The sequence below is a fragment of the Meriones unguiculatus genome, chromosome 3, assembly GCF_030254825.1.
Source record: "Meriones unguiculatus strain TT.TT164.6M chromosome 3, Bangor_MerUng_6.1, whole genome shotgun sequence".
Lineage (NCBI taxonomy): Eukaryota > Metazoa > Chordata > Mammalia > Rodentia > Muridae > Meriones > Meriones unguiculatus.
The window spans coordinates 178,673,387-178,698,191 of record NC_083351.1 but is presented as its reverse complement, the minus strand read 5'-3'; the positions used below and the strand labels follow the sequence as shown (position 1 = coordinate 178,698,191).

At 39.4% G+C, this 24,805-nt stretch overlaps 1 protein-coding gene across 3 annotated transcripts in view; it reads right to left on the bottom strand.

Moving 5' to 3' along the window:
• Positions 1 to 498: 498 nt before the first annotated feature.
• The window catches only part of Mtf2 (metal response element binding transcription factor 2), a 42,569-nt gene continuing 18,262 nt past the window's right edge, over positions 499 to 24,805 (bottom strand). For 2 of the 3 annotated variants that reach the window (XM_021657848.2, XM_060381103.1), the window contains 12 exons: positions 23,847 to 23,942; positions 23,521 to 23,621; positions 22,974 to 23,122; positions 18,884 to 18,979; positions 15,263 to 15,331; positions 14,331 to 14,454; positions 10,401 to 10,468; positions 7,990 to 8,160; positions 5,552 to 5,657; positions 5,356 to 5,408; positions 5,143 to 5,250; positions 499 to 2,877 (listed from right to left, as the gene is read on the bottom strand). In XM_021657848.2, coding sequence (XP_021513523.2) covers positions 2,520 to 2,877; positions 5,143 to 5,250; positions 5,356 to 5,408; positions 5,552 to 5,657; positions 7,990 to 8,160; positions 10,401 to 10,468; positions 14,331 to 14,454; positions 15,263 to 15,331; positions 18,884 to 18,979; positions 22,974 to 23,122; positions 23,521 to 23,621; positions 23,847 to 23,942 — 1,499 coding nt within the window. In that variant the 3' untranslated portion in view covers positions 499 to 2,519. The remainder of the gene's footprint in view (positions 2,878 to 5,142; positions 5,251 to 5,355; positions 5,409 to 5,551; positions 5,658 to 7,989; positions 8,161 to 10,400; positions 10,469 to 14,330; positions 14,455 to 15,262; positions 15,332 to 18,883; positions 18,980 to 22,973; positions 23,123 to 23,520; positions 23,622 to 23,846; positions 23,943 to 24,805) is intronic. The other variant, XM_021657847.2, reaches the window with a different exon arrangement.

Genomic DNA, 24,805 nt, shown 5'->3' with positions numbered 1-24,805 from the left:
GCAGCTGCCAAGATTTGCAGCCTGTGTTCTCTGGTTTTTTGTTTTTCTTTTTCCCCCTCTCTTAAATGCTTAAAAAGAAAAAAGAAAGGGAGATATATTACTTTTACAACTTTTCATTCTGTAGTTTAGGGACAAAACATTTTAGCAAAAATAAGAAATCTTTTTACATGTGGCCCAACACCTATGTACAAGAAACAGTTCTGAAGTCTAAATTTCTCTCATGTTTGGAAGACGGTAGGACAGAGACATACTGCCTGCCTTTCAAATTCAAAGCATGTAAGCTGGCTGACTATCCTTTGTTAAAAGATCATTTAAGATGAACACAGATTTTGAGTATTATTGTAGGGGCAAAAGGAAATAAAAGCAGAGTTCTATAAAGATTAACTTAAGTAGACGAAAGTAGAATTGGAAAATTCTTCCTCCCTAACTGAATAAAAAAGCAGTTTATTACTGCACCTGTGTGTATTTTCAAGCAAATACAGAAGAAAAACTCATTAGCTCTTTAAAAAATACACACATTTAATGTTGGTCTGTTTTAATTCTAAGTAAAGCAATTTCAAAAATACAAACTGAACATCAGAGCATGTGAACCACCATGATAAAAGAAAACAGACATTCACAATAATTAAGTCTAAAGACAGTTCAGCTTGATAAATCGTCTTCCGAGTATCTTAAAGAGTTCCTAAAAATACTGCTGGTGTTCAGTTAGAATTAAAGGACTTTGGGAAAATGAAATATGATACAGCTGGAGGGAATAAGGTTACACGGGAATTACATTTTCCATTACCCCTAGATATAAACAAACATTCAAAAAATCAACACAATCTCTGTGTTATTCAAAATATTGCAGCTGCAGGAAGGCAACTTTAAATTAAGAGCTAGGGGAATCAGGTTTTGGTGGAGGTGAACAGAAGTGGCAGTGTGTAATTTGCACTTTGTAAAGCTCATTATACCTGGTCAACCAGGAACCAAATGCAGGACAACGCAGTTCTCTGCTCCTTTTGGCTACAATGTGACAAGAAAAGGCATCTTTTGAAGATGCTTGAAGAAATAAAGCATGTTTCTTTAAAAACAGTCAAATAATCAGTTAATGGAATAAATAAGCACTAACCACAATTTCAGCATTCTGTCGTCAATACACTTCAGAGTTTCCATTTTGTCATAAATTTCCCCAATTCTCAGTCTAAAATCCACCAATCGTTTTAAAAGTAAAATGAAGAGCTACCAAAACAATATTCTTCTGTTTACTCTTTGGCTAAGAAAGAAAACAAACAAAATAAAATAAATCAAAAGGAAACAGAAGACAACTCTAACACTGGAGATAAAAGACTTTTTTAACATGTAAAATAAAGATATCAATTTAAATCTTGGTACATTTTATAAAAACAAGAGGTAATGTTGTAATAAAACAGCAGTTAGCCTCAGCTAGCAACATACTGTTTGTTAACCCTGTGCAATAAAATACTTTGTTCACACTACGCTTCTTCAAACATGACTAACAAACTACAGACATTTCAGGAGTTTTCAACCGGCTCCTACAGACTTACTGTTAAAACTGAGACATTTACAATCATAATGTGCCACGATAACTCGGAAACGTCACTTCTAATAGGAGATGTGGACATCACTGAATTTGCTTCAGATACTCAACAGCTGAGTTATAAGGACTGAAAAGCATTCTAAAAGCCCATGAACACTGTTGTTCACACCCTTCTTCAATACACATTACACTTCTTTGACACGTTTCTCTTCATACATAGCAAGCAACAGCACCCAATAAAAGCCTGAGAAGAAATGCTGCTGTGTAAATACTGCAACTATTCCTGAAATAAGAATTATGGGATATATACTCCAAAGCTGCCCATTCCCATAATTTGTATTGCATAGGTCACATAATCACACACACATATATACACATATACGTGTATATACATGTACATGCAAAGAATATATTAAGACGACAATGAAGTCTAGTCACAGAGCAATTTACAGGCTCAATATATTTTTTACATTTGCTTGAAAGAAATTTCAATATTTTACAGTCTTTCAGTAGGCATTATATACACTGTACTTTATGAAATCTAAAGGGTACTGAAATAAATTTTTCCAACATTTTGGTAACAAAACACACACTGTTTCTGCAAATACTTGTGCTATCTACATGATCTGTTTGCTCTGATAACCACTAATCACAAAAACTGACTCAATGGAATAATTAGAAAAAGTATCTAAGACCATGCATGGGTTTGAATCATGTTTAATATCCTAGTCTAGAAACATTCTACAAATCCTAAGATTTAAAAAATTAAGTCTCTCCTCTGATTTTTAAAAGATATCTTTTTATGACAATATCCATAACATTGACACGTACATGTTAAGGCCAGTATCACCTCCTTTTGTGAACTTTTTTTGTTTTCTGTCTGTTTGTTTAGGAAACATAATAAAACCCACACTCTTTTAGGGCTGTGAGCTGTACCAACAGGACACAAGTGCAGTGAACACATCGTTCAGCCGTACAGTCAGGACGCCGTCGCTCCTTCCCATTCCACAAGATACTGCACCTTGCCATCCAGCGTCACGCGACGAGCCAAAACTCGGTATTTTTCGCCACAGGCTATTCTACCCGCAGCACCAAAATAACTCGTGATGGAGTTTTTCAGGTGGTTGAGCTGTAACTCCTGGTCTGCTAGGTTATTCAGGATCTCTGTGTTAAATTCTTCAAATTGATAATCTTCTTTGCCTTCATCGTCCTTTACCACCTCTGAGTTCTGGGTCTGGAGGGCTCTTCTTGGAAGGCGACCTCTCCTTCTCCGCAAGTGTGGTATTGCAGCAGGCCAAGACCGTCCTGTGCGAGTTCTTTTTCTAGAGTCAGACAATCTAAGGCGGGAAAACATATGTCTCCTAAGATCTTTTTACCAGGGGACTTGTTTCCAAACAGGTTCTCGTCATAGAGATCATCTAGCATCTTTTCATAATCTCCCTGCATCAGCCTACCGCATGCTGAGGTTACTGACTCCCAGCCTGGGGCTGCGGAAGTATGTTCTGCTGTGATGGAACTCAACCAAGTTAAAACAGTGAACGTCGTTAGCACTGGCCCACTGACTTCATCCGCACAGACTCCTCACTTTCCTGGGGTTGGCCTTCGCAGACTTTCTCTTCCTTAACTGTCAACTATTAGACTTCATACTAAGAATCAGGGCAAATCTGGCAGTGTAGCTCAGTGATAAGCAGCTTTCCTCACAAGCGCAGGGCCCTTGCTGCAATTACTAGCACCACTTTAAAAAAACAAACAAACAAAAAGCCAGACCCAGAGTTCCACACCTTTAATCAAAGCACTCCAGAGGCAGGAGTGCAAGGGCAAGAGGAAAAGGCAGGCAGACCAGCAGATCTCTGGAGTTTGAAGCCAGTCTGGTTTACACAGGGAATTCCGGACCTTTTTTTTTTTTTTTTTTTTTTTTTTTTTGAGCAGTGTTTCTCTATGTAACAGAGCCCTGGCTGTCCTGGAACTCACAGAGATCCACCTGCCTCTGCCTCCAGAGTGCTGGGAATAAAGGTGTGCACCACCAAGCCTGGGTCTACATGAAGCCACAGTAATAATTTTTAAGCAAAAAACCCTTAAGGTCAACATTAAAACAGGACAGTGAGACAGACTTTCAGGGTCATTTCTGTAGTTTGTCACTGGAAAAGTCCTCCTGCCGATATAGAGGATGTCAGGAAAGCAGCAAAAAAACAAGCACTAATACTTTAATATACTAATTTACTGCGATAAACACGAATAACCACAAACTGTACAAAAGACAGTAGTTCATGTACTTCAATACTAAAACTAGAAAAACAGTTTTCAAAATAAAGAATAAACTAAATATGATAGTATATTCAAAAAACTAGGCAGGACAGAGCAATAATTATTTATATTATTTATTAGTAGTATTAAATAATAATATTATCATCGTTGTATAAGATTCAGGGGCAGCACACACCTTTAATCACAGCACTCCAAAGGCAGGAGGAAGAGGCAGGTCAAGGCCAGCCTGGTTTACAGAGTAAGTTCAAGGACAGCCAAGGCTACACAGAGAAACGTGTTGAAAACTGGGGGTGGTTTAAACATTAGTAAGTAGTAAGTTAAAATTTTACATTACCAGAGTAGCAGTTACTGAACTCTAAACAAAACAAAAAGATGAAAAATAAGTAAACTATTAGATATGTTCAAAAACAGGCTATAATTTTTTATGCCTGACATGATGTGGCCTAATAAAAATTTCTTTCTGAAGAACTAAATAAAAAATAAATAAATAATAAAAAGAGGATTATTACTAATTAATTTTTCTAATCCTGAAATTAAAATCTTTGCACTAGCAAAAGGCTCTTGATTCAGGTGTTTTATAAAATACAAAAACCATCCTAAAGCAAGGCACACTTTACAGTACAAACATCAAAGTTCTTAACAGAGGCCAGGTTTGGTGGCACACATGGTTAGGTTAGTCCACGAACTAGGGAAGCAGAGGCAGACAGATGTCTGCAAGGCCAGCCTGAGTTCCAGGCAGCCAGCTAAAGATACATGGAAGATCTGCCTTAAAAGAATAAAAGGTACCTTATTTTACTATTTCAACATCACAACTGAGAGATTTTTAACTTTATTTTTAACTTTTTTTTTTTTAATAATGTTGGAGGTTTACAGCATTAAGAAGGATAATAATAATAATAAGAAAAAAACTGCATGTGGTGGCACATGCCTGTAATCCCAGCACTTAGGAGGCAGAGGCAGGCAGATGTGTGAGTTTAATGTGGGTGTGTGAGACCAGGCTACCCTGGTCTACAAAATGAGTTCCAGGACAGCCAGGGTTACACAGAGAAACCCTGTCTCGGAAGACAGAAAAACAAGGGTTACTAAACCAAGCTGGACAGTCATGACCAGGCTTCAAACTCCAGAGACCTGCTGGTCCGCCTGCCTTTGCCTCCTGCCTCTGGAGTGCTGTGATTAAAGGCGTGGAACTCCCCGCCTGGCTTTTTCAAGGCAGAGAGAGGCAGGTGGATCTCTGAGTTCCAACCTCTTAATCTGAGGCCAGCTTGGACAGCTGAGGCTACACAGAGGAAACCTTGTCTCAGGAAGGGGAGAACAGAGTAAGAATATAAAATACCTACCCATAATGCCTGGAAATGCTAGACGAGGTAGTAGTTTCTTTTGCACTGGAAGCACCCGTGAGGTCCACATCTGAGGTATTGGATGAATGTGCAATTCCCTCAGTTCTCCTGAGACAAGAGAATTTAAATGGTATAACAACTATATTACATAACAATAGAAATACTAATTCTCTCTCAAAGAAATTTCCTAGGAAAAAAAAATTAACTATTTACCCTATAGAACAAGGTAAATCCAACGTAGGAGTCTCTGAAACTGATTCCTTATCCTGGAAAATTAAAAAAAAAAAATTTTTTTTTTTAAAGAAAAAAGATACTTAAAGGACAATTCTACTGTAACTAGAATAAAACATTCACTTTTTAATAATTACAAGGATCTTTACTGAGAACATATGCAAACAAATCCTCTTACCAAAGGTAGCTCAGCAGTTTTTGGAATCATTTTTCTTGTATATGGGCCAGGAGGGCGACCTACAGATTTTTTCTTTCCTTTTTTTTCTATCCCATTGCTTACTTCCCTGAAACAAAGACTGTATTTAATCTTTGCGTAAAGCAAAAATGACAATGGCTTTTAATAGCTAATTAAACAATTTTAATTACATTTTTAATGTTTTAAGGAAAAAGGTGCTCTCTTTACTATGAACCTAATATATGCTTATCACTTCAAGATTTTAAAAATAACAAATCATCAAATATCCATACTAGCTAGAAGACTTTAAAACTATTTTTTACTACTCGGGATGGGACGGTTTCAAGAATTTACTACTAAAAGTGACTACAAAATTAATTAGCTTTGTGAAAATACCTATATTAAAATTTCAGTATCTATCAACAGTCTCATACCTAATACCACACATATGTACATAAAGGAGCTCTTCAGTGACACCATCAAAAACAGGATCAAACCCAACATAAAGGAACATACTTGGACGGAGCCACTGATAAGTCAAACTGCAAACTAAAAAACCATTCTTCAAACATAAAGCAATGTACCAAGCAGAAAAAGTTTAATACTCAAGAGTATATCTAAAAGACACAAACAGGAACATGCAGACTCACTCCATGAACAGCAGCAGCTACAGAAAGGACATAAAAGGGCACAAAGAGGTCCCTTTTATGGGCTCACAACATAGCTAGACATTCACAAGTACAAGCAAGGTAATAAAAGGAAGTGCCATGAGGACGTTAGAAGGAAAAGGAAAAGCCTTGCTATGGTAAGACGATATGTAACCCCTCTACTGTGGCCGTGTAGTTTGCTACAGCAAACTACAGCAGCGCTCTCTCTCTGCCTAATTCCAGATCCTCGATCCGTACCCTTTTATGCCCTCTGCCCTTCATCAACATTATTCTGACTAATGTCCCAGACATGCAGGAGAAGCACAGTTTTTAATACATAAATCAAGAAGTGCTGATTCCTTCCAGCCTTGACCACTCTAAATCAACTGCTGCTGTCAAGGTCACTATTAAAATGTTACAATATCCTCTTCATGTTTTATTAGCATTCAGTGTCGTTTAATTTATCCATCTTTCCTAAAACAATCCCCTTCTTTTGGTTTTCATGACACCAAATACTCCTGGCTCCCTTCTACCATGCTGGTCATTATGTTTTAGTCTTCTCTGTTTTATACTTTCAAATTTTATAAATTTTCCAATTTCTAAATCCAGATGCCATCTTAAATCCTATTCTCTACTTGTGTCCTAGAAAATGTTCTTCTCTTGACTTTGTGCCATCTGTCCTGACCTGTCTATTTACAAACCAGTCACCATTTAGGTGTGTCAGACTCTCTGCTCCGTGAGCAGAGTCAGGAAATGCTCCACCTCACCACTGCAATCTTCCTGATCTCAGGAGGGAACCACCATCGATGAGCTGCTCAAGCTGAAAATTTGGATCTGTTAACTTATTCTTCCTCCTGTTCTCTTATACATTTAATTCAGTAGCAAATATGATCAATTCTGGCCTCAAGAGAGGCCAGACCTATTCACTCCATTTGGCTGTCCCCACCCACTCCCGCACAAGCATGTCATCCAGATAAGACCTTTATCTCTTCCTGCTTCCAGTCTTGCCTCTATGCTACCTTCCAAAAGACTTTAAAGGTAACGAATCTGCTTACCTCATTTAAATGGCTACCACTGTTTGGAAAGGGGAGCGTATCCCATCTACATGCTGCTGTGTGGTCAATACTTCTCCACTCTCTTAAGTTTCTAATCCCGACTCTCTAGTTTCCACTCACAGCAAACTAGACTTCTGTGAATTTCTAGACTAAGGTTCATGGCCTCCACACCTACACTTCTGCACCTTGGAGTATTTCATACTGTCCGATTTCTCTCAATCAGGTCTCAAATATCATGTACACGGTCCTTCCTCAAACCTCGAATTCAAAGAACAATGTCCCCATTTCCACTGACCCAGTGAGATTAAAACAGTATATTAACACTAAATGGCATGAGAATAATCAATTATTTCACTTTTTATTACAGATTTTCCTCACTATCATGTAATCCCATCAAAAATCTGTCTTGTCATTAATATCCCCAGCACTTACAAAGTAAGGCATCTGATAGTGATGAATGAATACAAAAGTAAACCAACAAACAAATAAAAATGTAAATATTTTGTTATTTCCTTAAATCAGCTGACTATTTCTGGGAGGCCAAAGGCCTAAAATAAACAAAAAAGCATCTGGCAACACCTTTTCTTACCTTGTCTAAGAAGAAAATGATAGGCTGGGATGGAGGCGGAACCAGCCAGGTCATTGTGCCACTCACACTTTCATGCATTCTAATGCGGCCCTATAACACTATTTAGTTACAAATAAGCTCCAGAGAAAACTACAGCACATGAACTTTTACCTTGAATCAGATAATGGTTTGGATGCCTTTCTGCCTTTAATTTTAAATTCATGGGATGTTCCTTCCGGCTCTTTCTCTGCTTTGAACGCCACATTTGGTGGCACAGGAGGAACACGAATTCGCAATCCAAACAAATGCTTCTTCTTCTTTATTTCTTTCCCAGACATAAACCTAAATTTAAAATTAAAAAAAAAAAAATTTAACTAAAATTTTAAAAACTGCACACACACATGAAGACCCTACTTACAACTTTCAAATATAGCCCTTATCCATGGAAAAATACCACAAAAGTATTTTCCCCTTGATTTACTTGAGTCAAACCCAGACCCAGCCTGTCTTATCTACAGGCTATCATGGTGGAAAGGACAGGACAAGGATAGAGAAAAGCCCACGCTCCCCTTCTTCCAAACATGGCTCTAGATTAGGTGTGATGACAGACACCAGACTGAGAGGATTTTCTGAATTCAGGTTTTTGTGGTTATTATCATTATGAGACAGATCTCATTAGGAAGGTAAACTAGCCTTGAACTCATGATTCTCCTGCCTCAACATCCCAAGGGCTTGACATAACAAAAAACCACTGCTTCTGGCTCTAAACCATCAATGTGGGCCAGCCTGAACACATACATCAGAAATACCCTGTCTCTAATCATGCAATCTCATAAAGCAAGGAGTACTTAGTCCCAATAAACTCTATTTTGGAATATATTTATAGGACAAAAAAAAATCTCAACAGAGCCAGGCAGATCTCTGTGACTTGGAGGCCAGCCTGGTCTACAAAGCGAGTCCAGAAAAGCCAAATTATACAGAGAAGCCTTGTCTCGGAAAAATAAATAAATATTTGAACAGAGATAACTTTTTTAAAAAATAGGCTATCACTAAAGGGCCTGAAAATAAAATGAGTATACAGAAGGCCAGATATGGAGTTGAAACCAATTTAGACCCAAAAAGTGTTAGTATGTGCTTACGCCTCTGAAAAACACACTCACCCCATGCCTGCCTTTGGTCTTTAGGATTTTTGTAATCAAGCACTTCCATATACCTTAATCTACTAGAGTCCTCTTGGCGATATATAAAAAAAATTTCCATGGCATAACAACCTATACCAGCCAGTTGCCCAAAATGTTGTTCCATTTTTACATACCTTTAAGAATGTATAACTCTCATTTCTATCATTAACAATAACACCTATTTCTGATACTTTAAGATGGAATTAAGATGGGGCTGGAGAGATGGCTCAGTGGTTAAGAGCACTGGCTGCTCTTCCAGAGTACCTGGGTTCAATTCCCAGCACCCACATGGCAGCTCACAACTGTCTGAATCTCTAATATCTGACACCCTCACACAAATATACATGTAGGTAAAACACCAATGCATAGAAAATAAGTTTAAAAAAAAAGTCAGAATTAAGAATTTATGCTAGGCAATGGTGGCACAGGCCTTAAATCCCAGCTCTTGGGAGGCAGAAGCAGGCAGATCTCTGTGAGTTCAAGGCTAGGCTGGTCTACAGAGCAAGTTCCAGGACACCCAAGGCTACACAGAGAAACGTTGTCTTGAAGAAAAAAAAATTTTACTCAAACAATATTTTTATCAGCACATTCACTCAATTACCTTATACTGTTTCAAGCTAATTTAAAGATTTAGTTACACGTAACTAAAACATCTAGTAAGAAAATACTGTCAAGTTTAAAACAGCAGCTTGTCAAAACCAAAAATTTTATAATGCAATTTAACAGTCTGTCTTTATTTGTAAAAATAAAGACATGTATTTATAAAAATTTATCAAGAAACGCAGAAATGCTGCTTTTTTAAAGAAGGGAGGGTAGTCCATACAAGAATATATTTTATCAATGAAGTCTCCAAGACCACCCAGATCACTACTACTCACTACTCCTCAGTAACTGACTAATGGCAATAACAAAAAAAAAAAAAAAAAAAATTTTTTTTTTTTTTTTTTTGAGACAGGGTTTCTGTGTGTAGCCTTGGCTATCCTGGACTCACTTTGTAGGCCAGGCTGGCCTCTGCCTGACTCTGCCTCCCAGAGTGCTGGGATCACAGGTGTGCACCACACAAAAGACTCCATTTTTTGCATACTCTCACCAGCTAACAAGATTTCACTTTCTCTTCACTATTTTGCATTACAGAGTAAGTTATTACTGAATACCCAACTTTAAGAAAACAGACTAACACCCCCCCCCCACCAGGATACTGGTATGCTTCTCAACCCCACATTCTCAGAAGTATCATTCTTTCCTTCTCCAGCCTTCTGGGATCCTTGCTGTACTCTGACTGCGAGAACAGGACAGTGAAACATTTAAAATATCATACACCAATCCCACAATTCTAACTGCTTTCATTCGTTACACTTACTCTCTCTCTCTCAGAGGGATATGTAAAATAAATCTACTTACATGGTCTTGTAATCATTTAATGCCTCCAGAACATGCTCGTATCTTTCAGATTTGGGTGTGTCTGCCAGCTGTGAAGTATCAGAAACAATTTACTGCACTATAATTTCATTCATTAACAATATGCAGGTGCTAGACTGAAATATACCACGCAAAGAAAAGTGTACCGGCTGGTGTTGAGAAGACCCAGCGTCTATTCTGGGTCCTCAGTGAGTTACGCAACCTGCCTAGTGCCACTCAACCTCTCAGGAATTACTTTCTAAGTTACAGGAGAAAAGTTTAAATAGTACCCTAATTTTGTTGTTCATTACATGAAATAAATGTATTTATGGAGCAACTGCATACTATAACAGCTATAAAACTGACATATCAGTAGTTACATTCAATTTTTTTTATAGCTCTGCAACCTAGGGAAAATACCTCAATACTCTACAATAACAACAACAAAATTATTGTAACACTGGAAGGGTTATTTTCACAATTAAACACTTCAGTTGGTCCCAAACAGCTCAACCTCACAAACCACTTTTTTTTTTTTTTTTTTTTTAAAGACACTGTAGAGGAATTTTAATTTAAAACATGGCTACTCTGGCAAGAGATCACATCTCAAGACCTTCTAGATCTGTGTGGGCAAAACTACTGTGTGAGACAACACTTAAGTCTGGCAAATAAAAATTAACTTTTACAAGACAGTATTTCTCTATGTAGCATGGTCTATCCTGGAACTCGCTTTGTCGACCAGACTGGCTTCAAATTCGGAGATCCATCTGCCTCTGCCTCCCAAGTGCTGGGACTAAAGGTGTGCACCTCTATAGCCTACCACAAACCACTTTTTAAAATCTATACGTTCACATGGCAGTGGTGATGGAAACCTTTGATCCCAGCACTTGGAAAGCACAGACAGGTGGATCTCTGTGAGTTCAAGGCCAGACTGAACTCAGAACAAGTTCCAGGATAGCCAAGACTACACAAAGAAACCCTGTCTCAAAGAAGGGAGAAAAAAGAGGGACGGGGGGAACTAAAACAAAAATTTAAAGGTAGGTCCCCACTGATAAAGTATGTGTCAATTTAAATTAAAGCCAAAAATATTAAAATATCATAGTTGGCTTTTAAGTTTACAATAGCATGGTCTTTACCAGTTACAGTCCCCAAGCCCAAGGACACAACTGAGAGAGAACTCAATCTGCCAAAAAGAAAGTTGGAGAAGAGAGATTCCCAAGTCATTATTCCTACTCTTTCACAGTTAGGAACGGAAGTGAAACCACTTTGTGTGTGCCTGTAAGACAGGAACAACCCCACCCCTAAGCTCTAGCACATCCAAGAAGCAGTCACAAGAGGACTCAGAAGGGAGTCAAGCCCAAGAAGATGCCTTGATATGCTAACAAGGTGACCTTAAGGTGGCACTGATCCCTTAGTGACCCAGCCCCAAGCTGTGAGCCCCAAGGACTGCACTGGAGTCCTCCTGAGATGTGGCTCCTCAAGCCTCTCCATAGGTTAGCTTGAGGAAAAGGACTTTATGACTGGCCTGTGTATGGCCCTGACTTCAGTGACCACTGAACTTCCAGCACATTGTTGAGCTTGTCCGTGCCCACCTGGCCCTCCAGCCTCCACCAGTGCTGTCCTCCCGGCCTGCCAGAGCTGAGAGACTTCACAGTGGACGAGGTTCAAGCTGCAAAGCCTCTTCACTAGACCAGGCTCCTCATCAGAGCCTGCACAGCATGTTCTGACTGACTGACTGCTGCCCACAGGGTGGGGAAGTAAACCAAAGATATTCAAAAGCCAAATCTTGTATGGACATCCTAATATCCAAGCACCTCACAGCCCGCAGGCCAGACAAAAGTAAAATGAACTGCTCAAATTCTCCTGGTTAGAAAGAACACCAGAACCAGAACTCAAGTGGTTTATACTTTAAACACTTTTGGTGCCAGTGCTGGCTGTACTAGGTCACCTTATTTATGTATCTCTATACAAATGTAACTGCACTTCCTATTTTACCTAAAAAATACATTTAACTCTACTTCGTGTTCTCCAGCCATCTTCTCCACAGTATCCGCTAAGTTCCTCCTCCACCTTTCTATTCAAAAGTAAGGCAGTAGTATGTGCAGACTTATTAGTATCTGATGTTAAACCCTTCAAAGCAATCTAATATAATAGCAACACTTCAACTAACAACATTAAACTTTCAAATGTGGTCTCAAATTTAATAGTTACATTAAGTACATTAAGTGTTTTTATTATCCCCCAAAAAATATTGAAACATAGGGGTACTTTAAAGTAAACTTGCTACATAAGACAGTCATAAAGGTGGACAAAACCATGTAAGAAAATGTAAAACTATCCATTATCAAGCAAAGACTATCAACCTATAAGTTAGCACTTGGGAGGCAGAGGGGGAAGATCACTGTTTTGGGGCTAAACTGGTCTACATAAAAAATTCTAGGCAAGCTAGAGCTATACAGTGAAGTGGTATCCAAAATAAATAAATAAAAATTTAAAAAGCTTTTATTATCTTCGGACATAGTTATAAAAAGTCTGAAAACAGGCATAGTGGCCCATATCTTTTATTTTTATTCCAGCACTCAGGAGGCAAAGACAGGAAGAACTCTGAGTCTGAGGCAACCCTGGCCTATATAATTGGGTTGCAGAACAGCTTAGGACTACCTGTCTCAAAAACAAACAAAAAAACAAAACAAAAACAACGCTAAAGGTCTGATTTATACAGCTGGTGTACCAATTAAATGTGCGTCCATCATGCTGCTCCTGTTGCTCCCTGACACTGTAAAGCCCACCACACCTTTGCTACTCTAATTCATATGACACCAGCACCAGAGCTATACACACACAAGTTGCTCCTAAACCTCCAATAGATGACACAATTTTACAAGAGTACATGTGTAACCACGATGCACACAACCCCACATATTACCTAACTATCCACATGTAAACATGCCTTGTTGTCGTGTCTGCATACGAGCACATGATGTGCACATTATATCCATTCTCTCCTTCCATCTTTACAAAGCTCAAACCCAGGCCAGCAGTACCTTACCACTGAGTAATCTCACTAGTCCAATAATCTCTATTTTAATAATTCTAAATAAAAAGTAAAAATAAGAGAACCAGTTACCTTTTTTTTTTTGGTGTGTGTGGGGCGGGGGGTAGCTTAAAGACAGGTTTTATCTGTGTTGCCTTAGTTGTCCTGGACTCACTTTGTAGACCAGTTTGGCCTCAGACTCACAAAGATCTGCCTGCCTCTGCCTCCATGAGTGCTGGGATTACAGGCATGCGAAACCTCCCCCTCGCATCAACCAGTAAGCTTAATTTCCACTTTATGTTATTTTATAGCTCCAAACTCTTTTTCCTGACTTTATTTCTTAAGACAGATTCTTACTCTGTAGACCAGGCTAGCCCTGAGCTCATAGCGACCCTCTACAGCTCCGGTCACCCTCAGCTGGGACTGAGGTGTGTTACACCACAACCACTTGTATACGATAAAACCAGCATAGGTAGATACCGTCAGGAGACGTCACTCTGTGACTGCTTATTCTAATACTCACTGTTCCCAGCATTCCTAGAAATCAGAGCTATTTAAATGTAAGATATGTAAAAGGAAGAGAACGCTGGTATACATCTAAGATTTTCTACAGAAAACTGAAAAAGGAAGAGAAATTATACAAAATATACCTACTAAAAAGAATACTTCTAACAGTTCTATCTTTAACTACAATGAAGCTCACTTCAGAATATGGAAGAATTAAGTAATTTGTTTCCACCACGTGTAAAATTCCCAGGACAAGAAAATAAGACAATAATAGCTCTGATATAAAGTGATTTCAATAAATAAATAGACTTTAGTTGTCTGGCTTGTTCATGTGTCTTCTTTGTTTTTCACAAAACAAGACAAAGACATCAAGGAGCTCTGAGACCACCTACCTCTCCAGGGTGCAATCTATCCCAGTTTTCATTAATGTATGTCATAAGCTCAAGTTCAGAATCAAAGTATTTCTTCTTGTGAATAACACTTAGGTTGTAAAGGCATAGGTGTGCTATATCTACCCTGAAATCCAAAAATAATCAAAATATACGAAAACAGTGGTTTTGATTATTGTTAAGAAATCAATTTCTTTATAAAACTAGTATAATAAAACCAAAGTGACATACTTAGGTGACTAGGCAGTCAATAATTTAAATCATAGGCACAATACAATAAGCTGCTACACTTGAAGAAACTGGAAAACACTAGCTTATCTGAAATAATTGTAAACTAAAACATACCCAAATTTCTTCCATATGCATTTTTTAAAACATCTGGCTACAGTAGAAAATGATTTATAATTAAGATCTTTGTGTTTCACTGCAAGGGAGCTACAAAGCAGACTGTACATTACTGGGCCTGTGTCATCTGGCTGAGTTAAGGCATTACCTGTTCTTAAATACGTAAAGCACAATAAAAATTTATATATTTTTTAATTTATAAAATGATTTTTAAATTTTTGTAAATGTATACACATTTTATTAGATCTCTAAAATTCTCACATATTCAATAAGTTATTACTACATCAAAGCAGAAAATGTCATATTATTTTATCTCTGCTTGTGACACTTTGAAGACATAAAAGGTCAAAACATAAACGTACTTAAGAATGTAAAGGACAACTGAAAGTAACATCTATACCCTTCCATAATGAACAGCCTTATTCATCCATAACAATAAAACGGATAGTCCTGGTGAATAAGGCATAAGCCTTGAAGATTACTGAAAGAAATAAAAACCAGGTATAGAGAACAAAATTTTATTTCCATTTCATATGGAAGGTTTTAAACGACAAGATAGTTTTTTAAAAAATAGAAGAGTTCATGCTTACCACTGTAACGGTAGACGTTTGAGGTATTCTGGTCCAGAACTGCAGACAGAGCAAATAAATGTATAAAACCTAAAAAAAAAAAAAAAAAAAAAAAAAAAAAACAAAGTTTCATACTGAGTATTCAAACTACATAACCATTACAGCCAACTTCGCAAATGACACAGGATTTATAATGTAAGGATTAATACAGAAATGGAAATGCAACTTCAGTTATGACATTAACAGCAAATAATGGTTAAAACTCTTATGTGGGAGTAAGGGATAACGTCTTTAACAATCACAGGATTCTAAAGTTCACATAGATTCACCAATATTCACAATAATAGCCATGTGCCTCAAAGTCTTTGATGGCTGCTTTTATAAGCTTATTTTCACCCTCCGAGTCAGGGTTTCTCTGTGTAGTCTTGGCTGTCCTAGACTCACTTTGTAGACCAGTCTGGCCTCAAACTCACAGGTATCTACCTGCCTCTGCCACCCTGAGTGTTGGGATTACAGGCGTGTGCCACCATCCCTGGCTTTTTAAAAGCACTATTTCACTCAATGTGAAATAAACTCAAAATGATCTGTAAAATAAACTCAAAAGCAAACCAAAGTCAAAAAGACAGCTGTTCTTACATGAAACCAAGATTTAAGCTGAGAGATCAGGAAGCCAGTTTTAATGATATCTTACTTTTTCTTCCAAGAGCTCAATGTGCTGCTCTAATGTCCTGACACAGAAAGCAAACTATGTCTGCTTTCACAAGCTTTCAAACTTAATACATAAATTGTTTTTAACACGATCCTATAGCTTTTCCCAATTCTCAAACATAGAATTCCTTTCAGATTCTTGAAAGGAAGGTTACCGATGAGAATAGTTTTGAGAGCTATGGAGTGATGGAAACAAATATAATCACTGAGACAACACTTGAAAGCTTTCAAGAGGATCCAAGATGGTGGCGCCAGGAGGTCACTGTGTCTGAGGAGCAGGACAGCAATGTTGGCACAGCGACCAAGAGACTGAATTCTGGGCCCTAAAACACCAGCAACTGTGATTCCCAGGTGAGAGGAAATCCCATGGTGTGGAAATCAATTGGGTCCATTCTCAATTCACCCAGCTAAACCCAGAACAGTTCCCAGGCCCCAGCAGGCACTTAGTCACCAGCCCAGAGACACAGCCTGTGTGTCCTGATCACCTTCTCAGGATGAACTGTAAGCCTCACAATACTAGAGACTGGGATTTCCAGTCGCAAGAAAACCCCACAGGGAAGGAAGCAAACCGGACTGATCTCAGGTCACCCACTCAATCCCTGAAAAAGGTCTGGGGGACCAGGGGGCGCAGCCGACACCCAGAGACCTGCTGCGCACCTGACTCACCATCCCAGACAGAACTGTAGGCCCCAGGACACCAGAGACTGAGTTTCCCTGTCGGGAGAAAACCCCACAGCAAGGGAATCAGCAGGTCTGAGCTTAGAGCTTTCAGCTGACCCCCACACACACAAACACACGCATGGAAAGTTCTTGGGAAAAGTTCCCAGGTTCCTGCAGACGCCCAGTCGCCAGCTTGGAGCCACCACTTACTTGCCTGTGTGCTCTACGGTCCACTCCAGGCTGAACTGTGGACGCAAAACACCACAGACTGGGTCTCCCTGTTGGGAGGAAGCCCCATGGTGGGGGGGGGGAGGGCGGGGGGGGAACGTGGTCCAACCTCAGGACATGCAGCTCTGGAGAAGTTTCTGGGTTCCCACAGGCTCCAGGCTCCCGCCTCCTGCTGAACACATGAGAGCTGTGCTCACCTGCACTGATTACAGCTTGGGTACTAGGCACAGAGCAACTACCTCAGTCCTACAGAAGCCTGGGATCCCCGAGATCCACCCCCAGATACTGCTCCAAGGGGCAACCAGTTATCCCTAACTAAACTGACCAAACCGTGGGGCTCCCAAGTTCCTCAGGAGGGCTGCGCCTGGAAAACTGTAAGAACAGCAGCAGCAGCTCCTAAATTCAGAGCAGGAAACCCAGCAGCAGGGCGGCTGTCTCCAGGACTCCTCGGAGTGAGAGGAGAGGCCCCCTGCCGAACTAAAAACACAGTTACCACTCAGGTCTATTCGCCTGAGGTGAGCTGTGGCAATTCCTGAGAAACACTAGCCACTCAATGACCATACCCAAAAAGCTGAGGCGGCCTCCTTCAGGAAAAAAACATCTTCCTGCCAAGGGGATTTCCCCTATCACAGGATCCCAGGAACCACCAGAAACTAGCAGCTAACACCTAAGATAGCCCAATAGGTAGAGGTCAGTGTATAAGCTCAACCAACAAAAGGCAGAGCAATATGGCATCTCCAGAACCTAGTTATCCAGGGGCAAGGAGCCCTGGACACCCCAGCGTAATTGAAATGCAAGAAGATGACCTTACATCTATGCTTATGAAGAGGATAATAGAGGAAACAAATAAAATGCGCAAAGAATTAGAAGAAGATAAAGTCAAACAGATTATGGCCATCCGTAAAGAAACACAGGAAGATAAAGATAAACAGAATATGGCCATCCATAAAGAAATAGAGGACGATAAAGACAGAGTATGGCCATCTGTAAACAAACACAGAAAGATGCAGGCAAACAGTTTGTGGCCTTTAGAGAGGAAATAACTAAATCACTGAAAGAAATGACAGAAATAGAGAATTGTTCAAACAAACAGATGAAGGAATTGAAGGAAAAACAGGAAAACACAGTCAGGTGAAGAAAATCAACAAAACGGCTCAAGATCTGAAGACAGAATTGGAAGAATTAAAGACAACACAAATGGAGGAAATCATGGAGAAAAAGAAATTAGGGAAGAAAACAGGAACTACAGAGGTAAGCATAACCAACAGACTAGAAGAGATAGAAGAAAGAATCCCAGGTGCGGAAGATACGCTAGAAGAAATCTTAAATCCAAAAATTTCCTGACACAGACCAACCAGGAAATCCAAGACAATATGAAAAGACAAAACCTAAGAATAATAGGAATACAGGAAAAAGAAGATTCTCTCCTCCAAGGCCCAGAAAATATTTTCAACAAAATCACAGAAGAAAATTTCCCCAACTTAAAGGAGAGGCCTATAAGAATACAAGAGTCCTACATGCATGGAGATAACCTAGAACCCTTGGAGCTCAGTATCCAAGAGGGTTCCCCAATAATAGGAACAGGGGCATCTCTGACATGAACTCATGGGCTGGCTCTTTGATCATGGCCACCTGAAGTGGGAGCATTGTTACCAGGCCACAGAGGAATACAATGCAGCCAGTCCTGATGAGACCTGATAAGACTAGGGTCAGTCCCCTAGCAGCGGACTGGGGGAGGGGCATAGGAGAAGAGGGAGGAAGGGAGGGTGGGATTGGAAGGGAATGGGAGAGAGGGCTACAGCTGGGATACAAAGTGAATAAACTGTAATTAATAAAATTTTAAAATTTTTTAAAAAAGCTTTCTCAAATAATATTCAAAAGCATAGAAAAACATATGTAAAGCATGTTTACTATTTCAGTATTTTCCCTGAGTTGATCCCTTTAACACATCATTGTCAAAATTATTTTTGGAAAGCTGAAACTGCAAAATAACCACAATTACAAAGCAGCCGTGACAAGCAATCATTAAAACTCAAATGCTCTCACCTGTCTCCAAACAGCATTGGCTTTTGAAGGCACTGCACGCAAGCCTCGTGGAACCACTGCTTACATCTACAGCACTGCAGCATCTTTAAATACCAGCTACAAAAGAAATGGAAATTAATCCTTTCTGAAACTCACACTGTTATCCTGCCCAAGACTGGCCTCCAACTCCAATCTTCCCAGCCTCTCCAGTGCTGAGATTACAGGTATGCACCACCACTATTGGGCTAAATTTCTATGATGAGGCAGAGGATCTTTTTTAAAAAATATAACCAATACAGCTCTGATAAAAAGTATTATAATTCTGCTATAATTGGCACTAATTTTTCCCCAAAAAAGGTTGGTAACATCAATTACTTCACCATTATCTTCAGTCATGAAACTGTAGATGCTCCTTAAGCTTAACTAATATTTCAAGTCACTGATGTCTTTGATGAGCTTTGCTTTAGCAGTGATGTCTAATCCAGGTCACTACACACTCTACCTCTACCAAGGAGCTACTCATCCACACAGCTCTTCTTGTGCTTCTTATTTTTGGGGGGAGGGGTTCAGTTTTCTTCGTTTTGTTGTATTGTTTTCGGAGTTTTGTTTGTTTTTTGAGACAAGGTCTCACATATCCCAGGCCAGCCTCAAGTTGAAAATAACCTCAAAACCGGTTCCTTCCTACCTCCCTAGTACTGAGATTAATGCCTTCCCCCAGATCAGGAGGATGCGGGGTTCTGAAATCCAGAGCTGCGAGCCTGACAGACAGACAAGCACCCTCACAGCTGAGCTACACTCTTAAGCCTCTTCTCATTTTATTGAGTCTCATTTACCTGTTAATTTTGAGACAGGGTTCTCTGTGTAACAAGCCTGGGCTGGCCTCAAACTCACAGAGATCAGCCTAAGATGTGCACCCACACCCAGCTGGCTTTGAATTCTTCATCACAACCACACCCAACTGTTTTATAAAAAAAAAGACCATTTTGTTGCTGTTTTTTGGCTTAGGTTCTTCCTACTACACAGGTGAGCTTCAAATGCCTGGGCCAGCCAATCAGTTGTCAACCTGTGGGTTGCAAGCATTTTGGGATCTAAGGACCCTTTCTCAGGGATCAATATTTTATCAGAAATATTGGCTATTTACATTATGATTTCTAACAGCAGCAGAATTAGATGAAATAGCAACAAAAGTAATTTTATGATTGGGGGTCACAGAACATGACGACCTGTATTAAAGGGTCACAGGATTAGGAAGGTTGAGAGCCACTGTACTAGACTGAAGCCTTCACGCTTCTTCAGCCTCCTCAGTCAGGGAAAGTACAGACATGTGCCACCAGGCCTGGCTCTAGGCTGGCAATTTAAAACCATTTTTAAAACTTATGTGTATATGTGGGTGCCTGCTTCTCTGCACGTGCCTCATGTGCATGCAGTGCTTTGCAGAGGCCAGAAGAGCCCAGACTGCTCAGCACTGGGAAAGGGCAGTTGCAAGAGGCCAGTGGCTGCTAGGAATGAACCCAGGTCCTCTACAGAGCAGCACACACTCTTAATCACAAGCCATCTCTCTTTTTTTAAATTTATAAGCCTGGTATATGCATGTTGAGTGCAATGTGTTGGCTCCTCTGGACCTAGAGGTACACACTGGTGGTTGTGAGCCACCCAGTGTGGTTGCTGAGAACCCAAGTAAGGATCTCTGGAAGCACTCTCGGCCCCTACTGCCACCTTCCCATCTCCTCGGAGACTTCTGCTGTCTACTTTGTTTTTTCACATCAGTTCTCTGGATCTCACAAAACAAAAACTCAGAGGTACCAATGTTTAGATACTAAATGGTCCTAGAAAAATTTCTGCTTATGAATGTTTCATTGTATATATTTATCTCTCTGTTAATATGTTTACTATAATGAAAACCAAGTGTAGCAATTTAACAAATTTAACATGATTAGAAATCAAAGCAATGCCTCTATCAAGCAAAAAGTGTTTCTAACAGTTGTGTTACAAACTATAGATCTGAATAAGGCGAAAGCTGCCAAAACTGAATCTTCATGTCAGTATATTTTCTTTCCACTAATCTGTTCTGACACAATGATATCCTGACCTGAAAACAGTAAGACATCTCCAAATGTCTTTTTGCCTAGCAACTGGCTCTACAAGCTGAGTCAAACAACTGCTATAATGACCATGATTACTGGTTACATTCCAGGTGTTCTTTTAAACTCAGAGGCTTAATGTGGCTACAGTATCAGACACAGTTCACATGGTTTTAATGATTAAAAAAATAAGTAATCTGCCTCAAAACTTGGCAGAGGCCTTTTTTTGACATGAGGCTAATCATGCCCTTAATCCCAGTGAAGCCACCCTGGGCTACACTGCCTTCTCTGGGCCAGCCAGGGTTACACACTGAGCCCACCTCAAAATAGAAGAGAAAGTATCACATGCATATGCACACATGCCCCTCGGTCAGTAAACTGTTTACCTTTATGAGCAAGAGGACCTGAATTCAACTCTCCCCAAACTCATACTCTTGCCCACCACCTTTCTTTACCTACTGAGAAATCTTGTCCAAATTTTCCAAATATTTATTATTACTATCTTTATTACAATTATTAGCGGATCTATGAGACATCTTTGCTGACAAAACTGTCACCACTGTTTTTATGTTTGATAGAGGCACTATCTTTATTTCTAATTGTGCTAAACAAGTTTGTTAAATTGCAATACTTTTTCACTGTAATAAACAGAATAATAAAAAGGTATCTATTGGAAAATATTTAAATAACAAAGATGAAAACAAGTGGTGGCATTGCACGCCTTTAATCCTAGCACTTAGGAGGCAGAGATAGGCAGATCTTCATGAGTTCAAGGCCAGCCTGCCTACAGCATGTCCCAGGACAGCTAGAGCTACACAGAGAAACCCTGCCTTGAAAAACCTAAAAATAAATAAATAATGTAACAAATAAAGAAATAACAAAGATGGATAAAACTACATAATCTAATTAAAAATAGAATGTTTACTAGAAAGGCCAACATCAAATAATTTCTTTTTACAAGCTTACTGGATGATAACTGATGGCTGTTATAGCAATAGGAATCGTAAATATTAAACAAAACAAAACTCATTCATGCAGCCACTTATTAAGGTTCAAATACCCTGCTTGTCTACACTGCACATAGTTATCAAGTATCATTTAAAGATAAGATACCTGCAGCTGAGAGATGGCTCAGCGAGCTCCTAGCTCTGCTCCCAGCACCCACATGAGGCAGCTTACAACTGCCTGAAAGTTCCAGAGTATCCAATGTCCTCTCTGGCTTCTGTAGGCACTGCACTCATGTGCACATTATCAATATACAGACATACCCACATATATAATTTCAAATAATATAAAATATTTTAAATTAAAATAAAAACCATAAAACACCAGGACAGGTTTCTAGTACAAATATTCTATTTCTTCAGTAAAATACTTAGAAAAATTACATGTTAGTTTCTTCTGAAAATTATATGTATATGTATATATACAGAGGAACTAGGATTTGGGCAAGACTCTCATCATTCTCCAAAAAGCCTCATCCAGACTCTATCATTTAACTAAAACCCGCTTCTTAATTACTCATTCAAGTAATAATAAATGTGTACCACTTTTTAAATGTGTAATCACATTAAACATGACATCCCATGAACAGAATCAACACAATGCTCCAAAGTGGCAAAGTGGATCTCTACAACACACATTTCCCTCTGATTTATTTAATTGTTTATCTGGCATGAGCAAGAGTGATGAGGTGGGGAGAAGAGTTGGGAGGAGAGGAAAGAATAGCAGTGCTATTTCCTCGGAGCAAGGTTTTTTGAACTGATCCTTGCAGACATTTGCAATTCACTGTCATTTCTACACCACAATCAGTAGCAGTAAGACAACCCAAGCACAGTGGTGAGCACCTGTAATCCTAGCGCTTGACAAGGCTGTAAGAATCTGAGGCCAATTCAGCAGTAAATGTACAGTGAGACCATGTTGCAAACAAGAAGAAAAAGAGAGCTTCAGAAAAAGTTGTTGTTTTTAAAACAAGATAATGTATTAGTGAAAACCACCTCAAAGGACATTGGACAGCGGTGTCTACTTACTCCCCAGGGCCTCCACAATAGCAGTAGCACTGCTGGACATTGGTTTTGTGGCCTGCGTCCCATTCAAGGTCTGCCACACTATAGGGTAGCGTCTGCTTCATGGCCTGCAGTGCTTTGGCGTTTGGTCCTTTCTTAAGCGCACCGCCCCTCTACAGATTAGAGGGAAACGTTGGAAAAGGTGAAGGTCATTTAACCAAATTTTCTAATTTTCAATTCTATACTTTAAAAATGTCTGACACTTCTGAAATAATTCCCATTCTGAATTTCTATGATACTATACTGTCCGACCAGCTATTAATAATATATTAATTTTGCTGTCTTCTTTCAATTTATTGTCCCAATCCCCACATTACTATCAGAAAGCACAAAAATAAATACAAGCCATTTAAGGATCATAGGTAAAATAATTCGTTCTACCCAGCAGCATTAGCTGCTAATTTCATTCAGAACAATGTACACAGTTCATTTCCAATGTACACAGTCATTTCAATGATAATGCCTTACAAGTTCCATTCAGGGCTTTAGCCCAAAATACTTTAAAAGATACCTTTGTTGTTGTTGCAAAAACACACTGTCGACAGAGCCATTTTTCATCTGAATCAATCACACTTGAATCAATGTGAGGTGTATGACACAACTGATGATACCCTTAATATAAAAAAAGCATAAAGCAAAGTCTATTTTATTAGCAAATACTGCAGAAAGTAATTTTAAGAAGGCATTCTAGTTTTAGTTTTGTTACTCTCTATAGTATAAATGAACAGATCTTATGATATAGTTTCAAATTAGCAAGACAAGTATTTAAACTAGTTTTCAATAGGCTCATTCAGTATTTAATAACAATTCTATAAAACTAAGAAAATAAATGTTTACCTTGACCACACTTATCACATATAACCATTTCATTGGGTGCTTCTGAATACTCTTCTTGACATATTGTACAGACCATTTCCCCACTCCCAGTGGCTCCTGAAAGATGTAAAGTAACATTAAACAGTCATGAGGAATGACCCAGTGTAGCCATCTGGGCAGGGTGCGTTAACTGTCAAAATGTCCAACAAAGCAAGCAACTGCACACACAACACTTTCCACTCAGTTCTCTTGCTCTGCTCCTCCCATTTCTAACTTAGCATGCCTATCTACATATCTAGGGGTTGTCATTTCAAATATAGTATGAGTGGTGATGGAGGCGGAATACCGGGGTTTCGTGAAAATGGCCCTGCGGACTAACCCCGGGCAGCACTACGGGAAGTGCAGCCTTGCTGGAGTTGGTATAGCCCTGTCAGAGGCAGTGTGTCACTAGTGGTGGGCTCTGAGGTTTCAGAAGCTCAAGCCAGGCCCAGTGTTACTCTGCCTGCTGCCTGCAGATCCAGACGTGAAACGCTGATCTCTCCAGCACCATGTCTGCCTGCATGCCAATAATCAAGTAAACTTCTGTAAGTGAGCCCCCACTAAATGCTTTTTTAACGAGAGTTGTCCCGGTCATGGTGTCTCTTTACAACAAGAGAACCCAAACTGAGACACTGGGAGAGATTTATTAACACTAAAACGTCTCTGCAGAACTACTCAGGTTCACATATTCACTCAAAAGACTGTAGAGAGCAGGCAAGGAAGTTATGTGCTCCCTTCGGGACTTAAGGGCAGTTCTTTATACTCACTGACTATGACAGAGGCGGGGGAGCAAGTATTTCATGGCTGAAGCCTACAAAGACATGTCGAATATACCCAAACAAAATTTTACGACAAGTTGGAAGTGCCAAGCATTCATATGTTACCTAAGGAAGAAGGAAATCACTGTTCCTTAACACTTTTGTTCTTTAAAAACAAGAGGG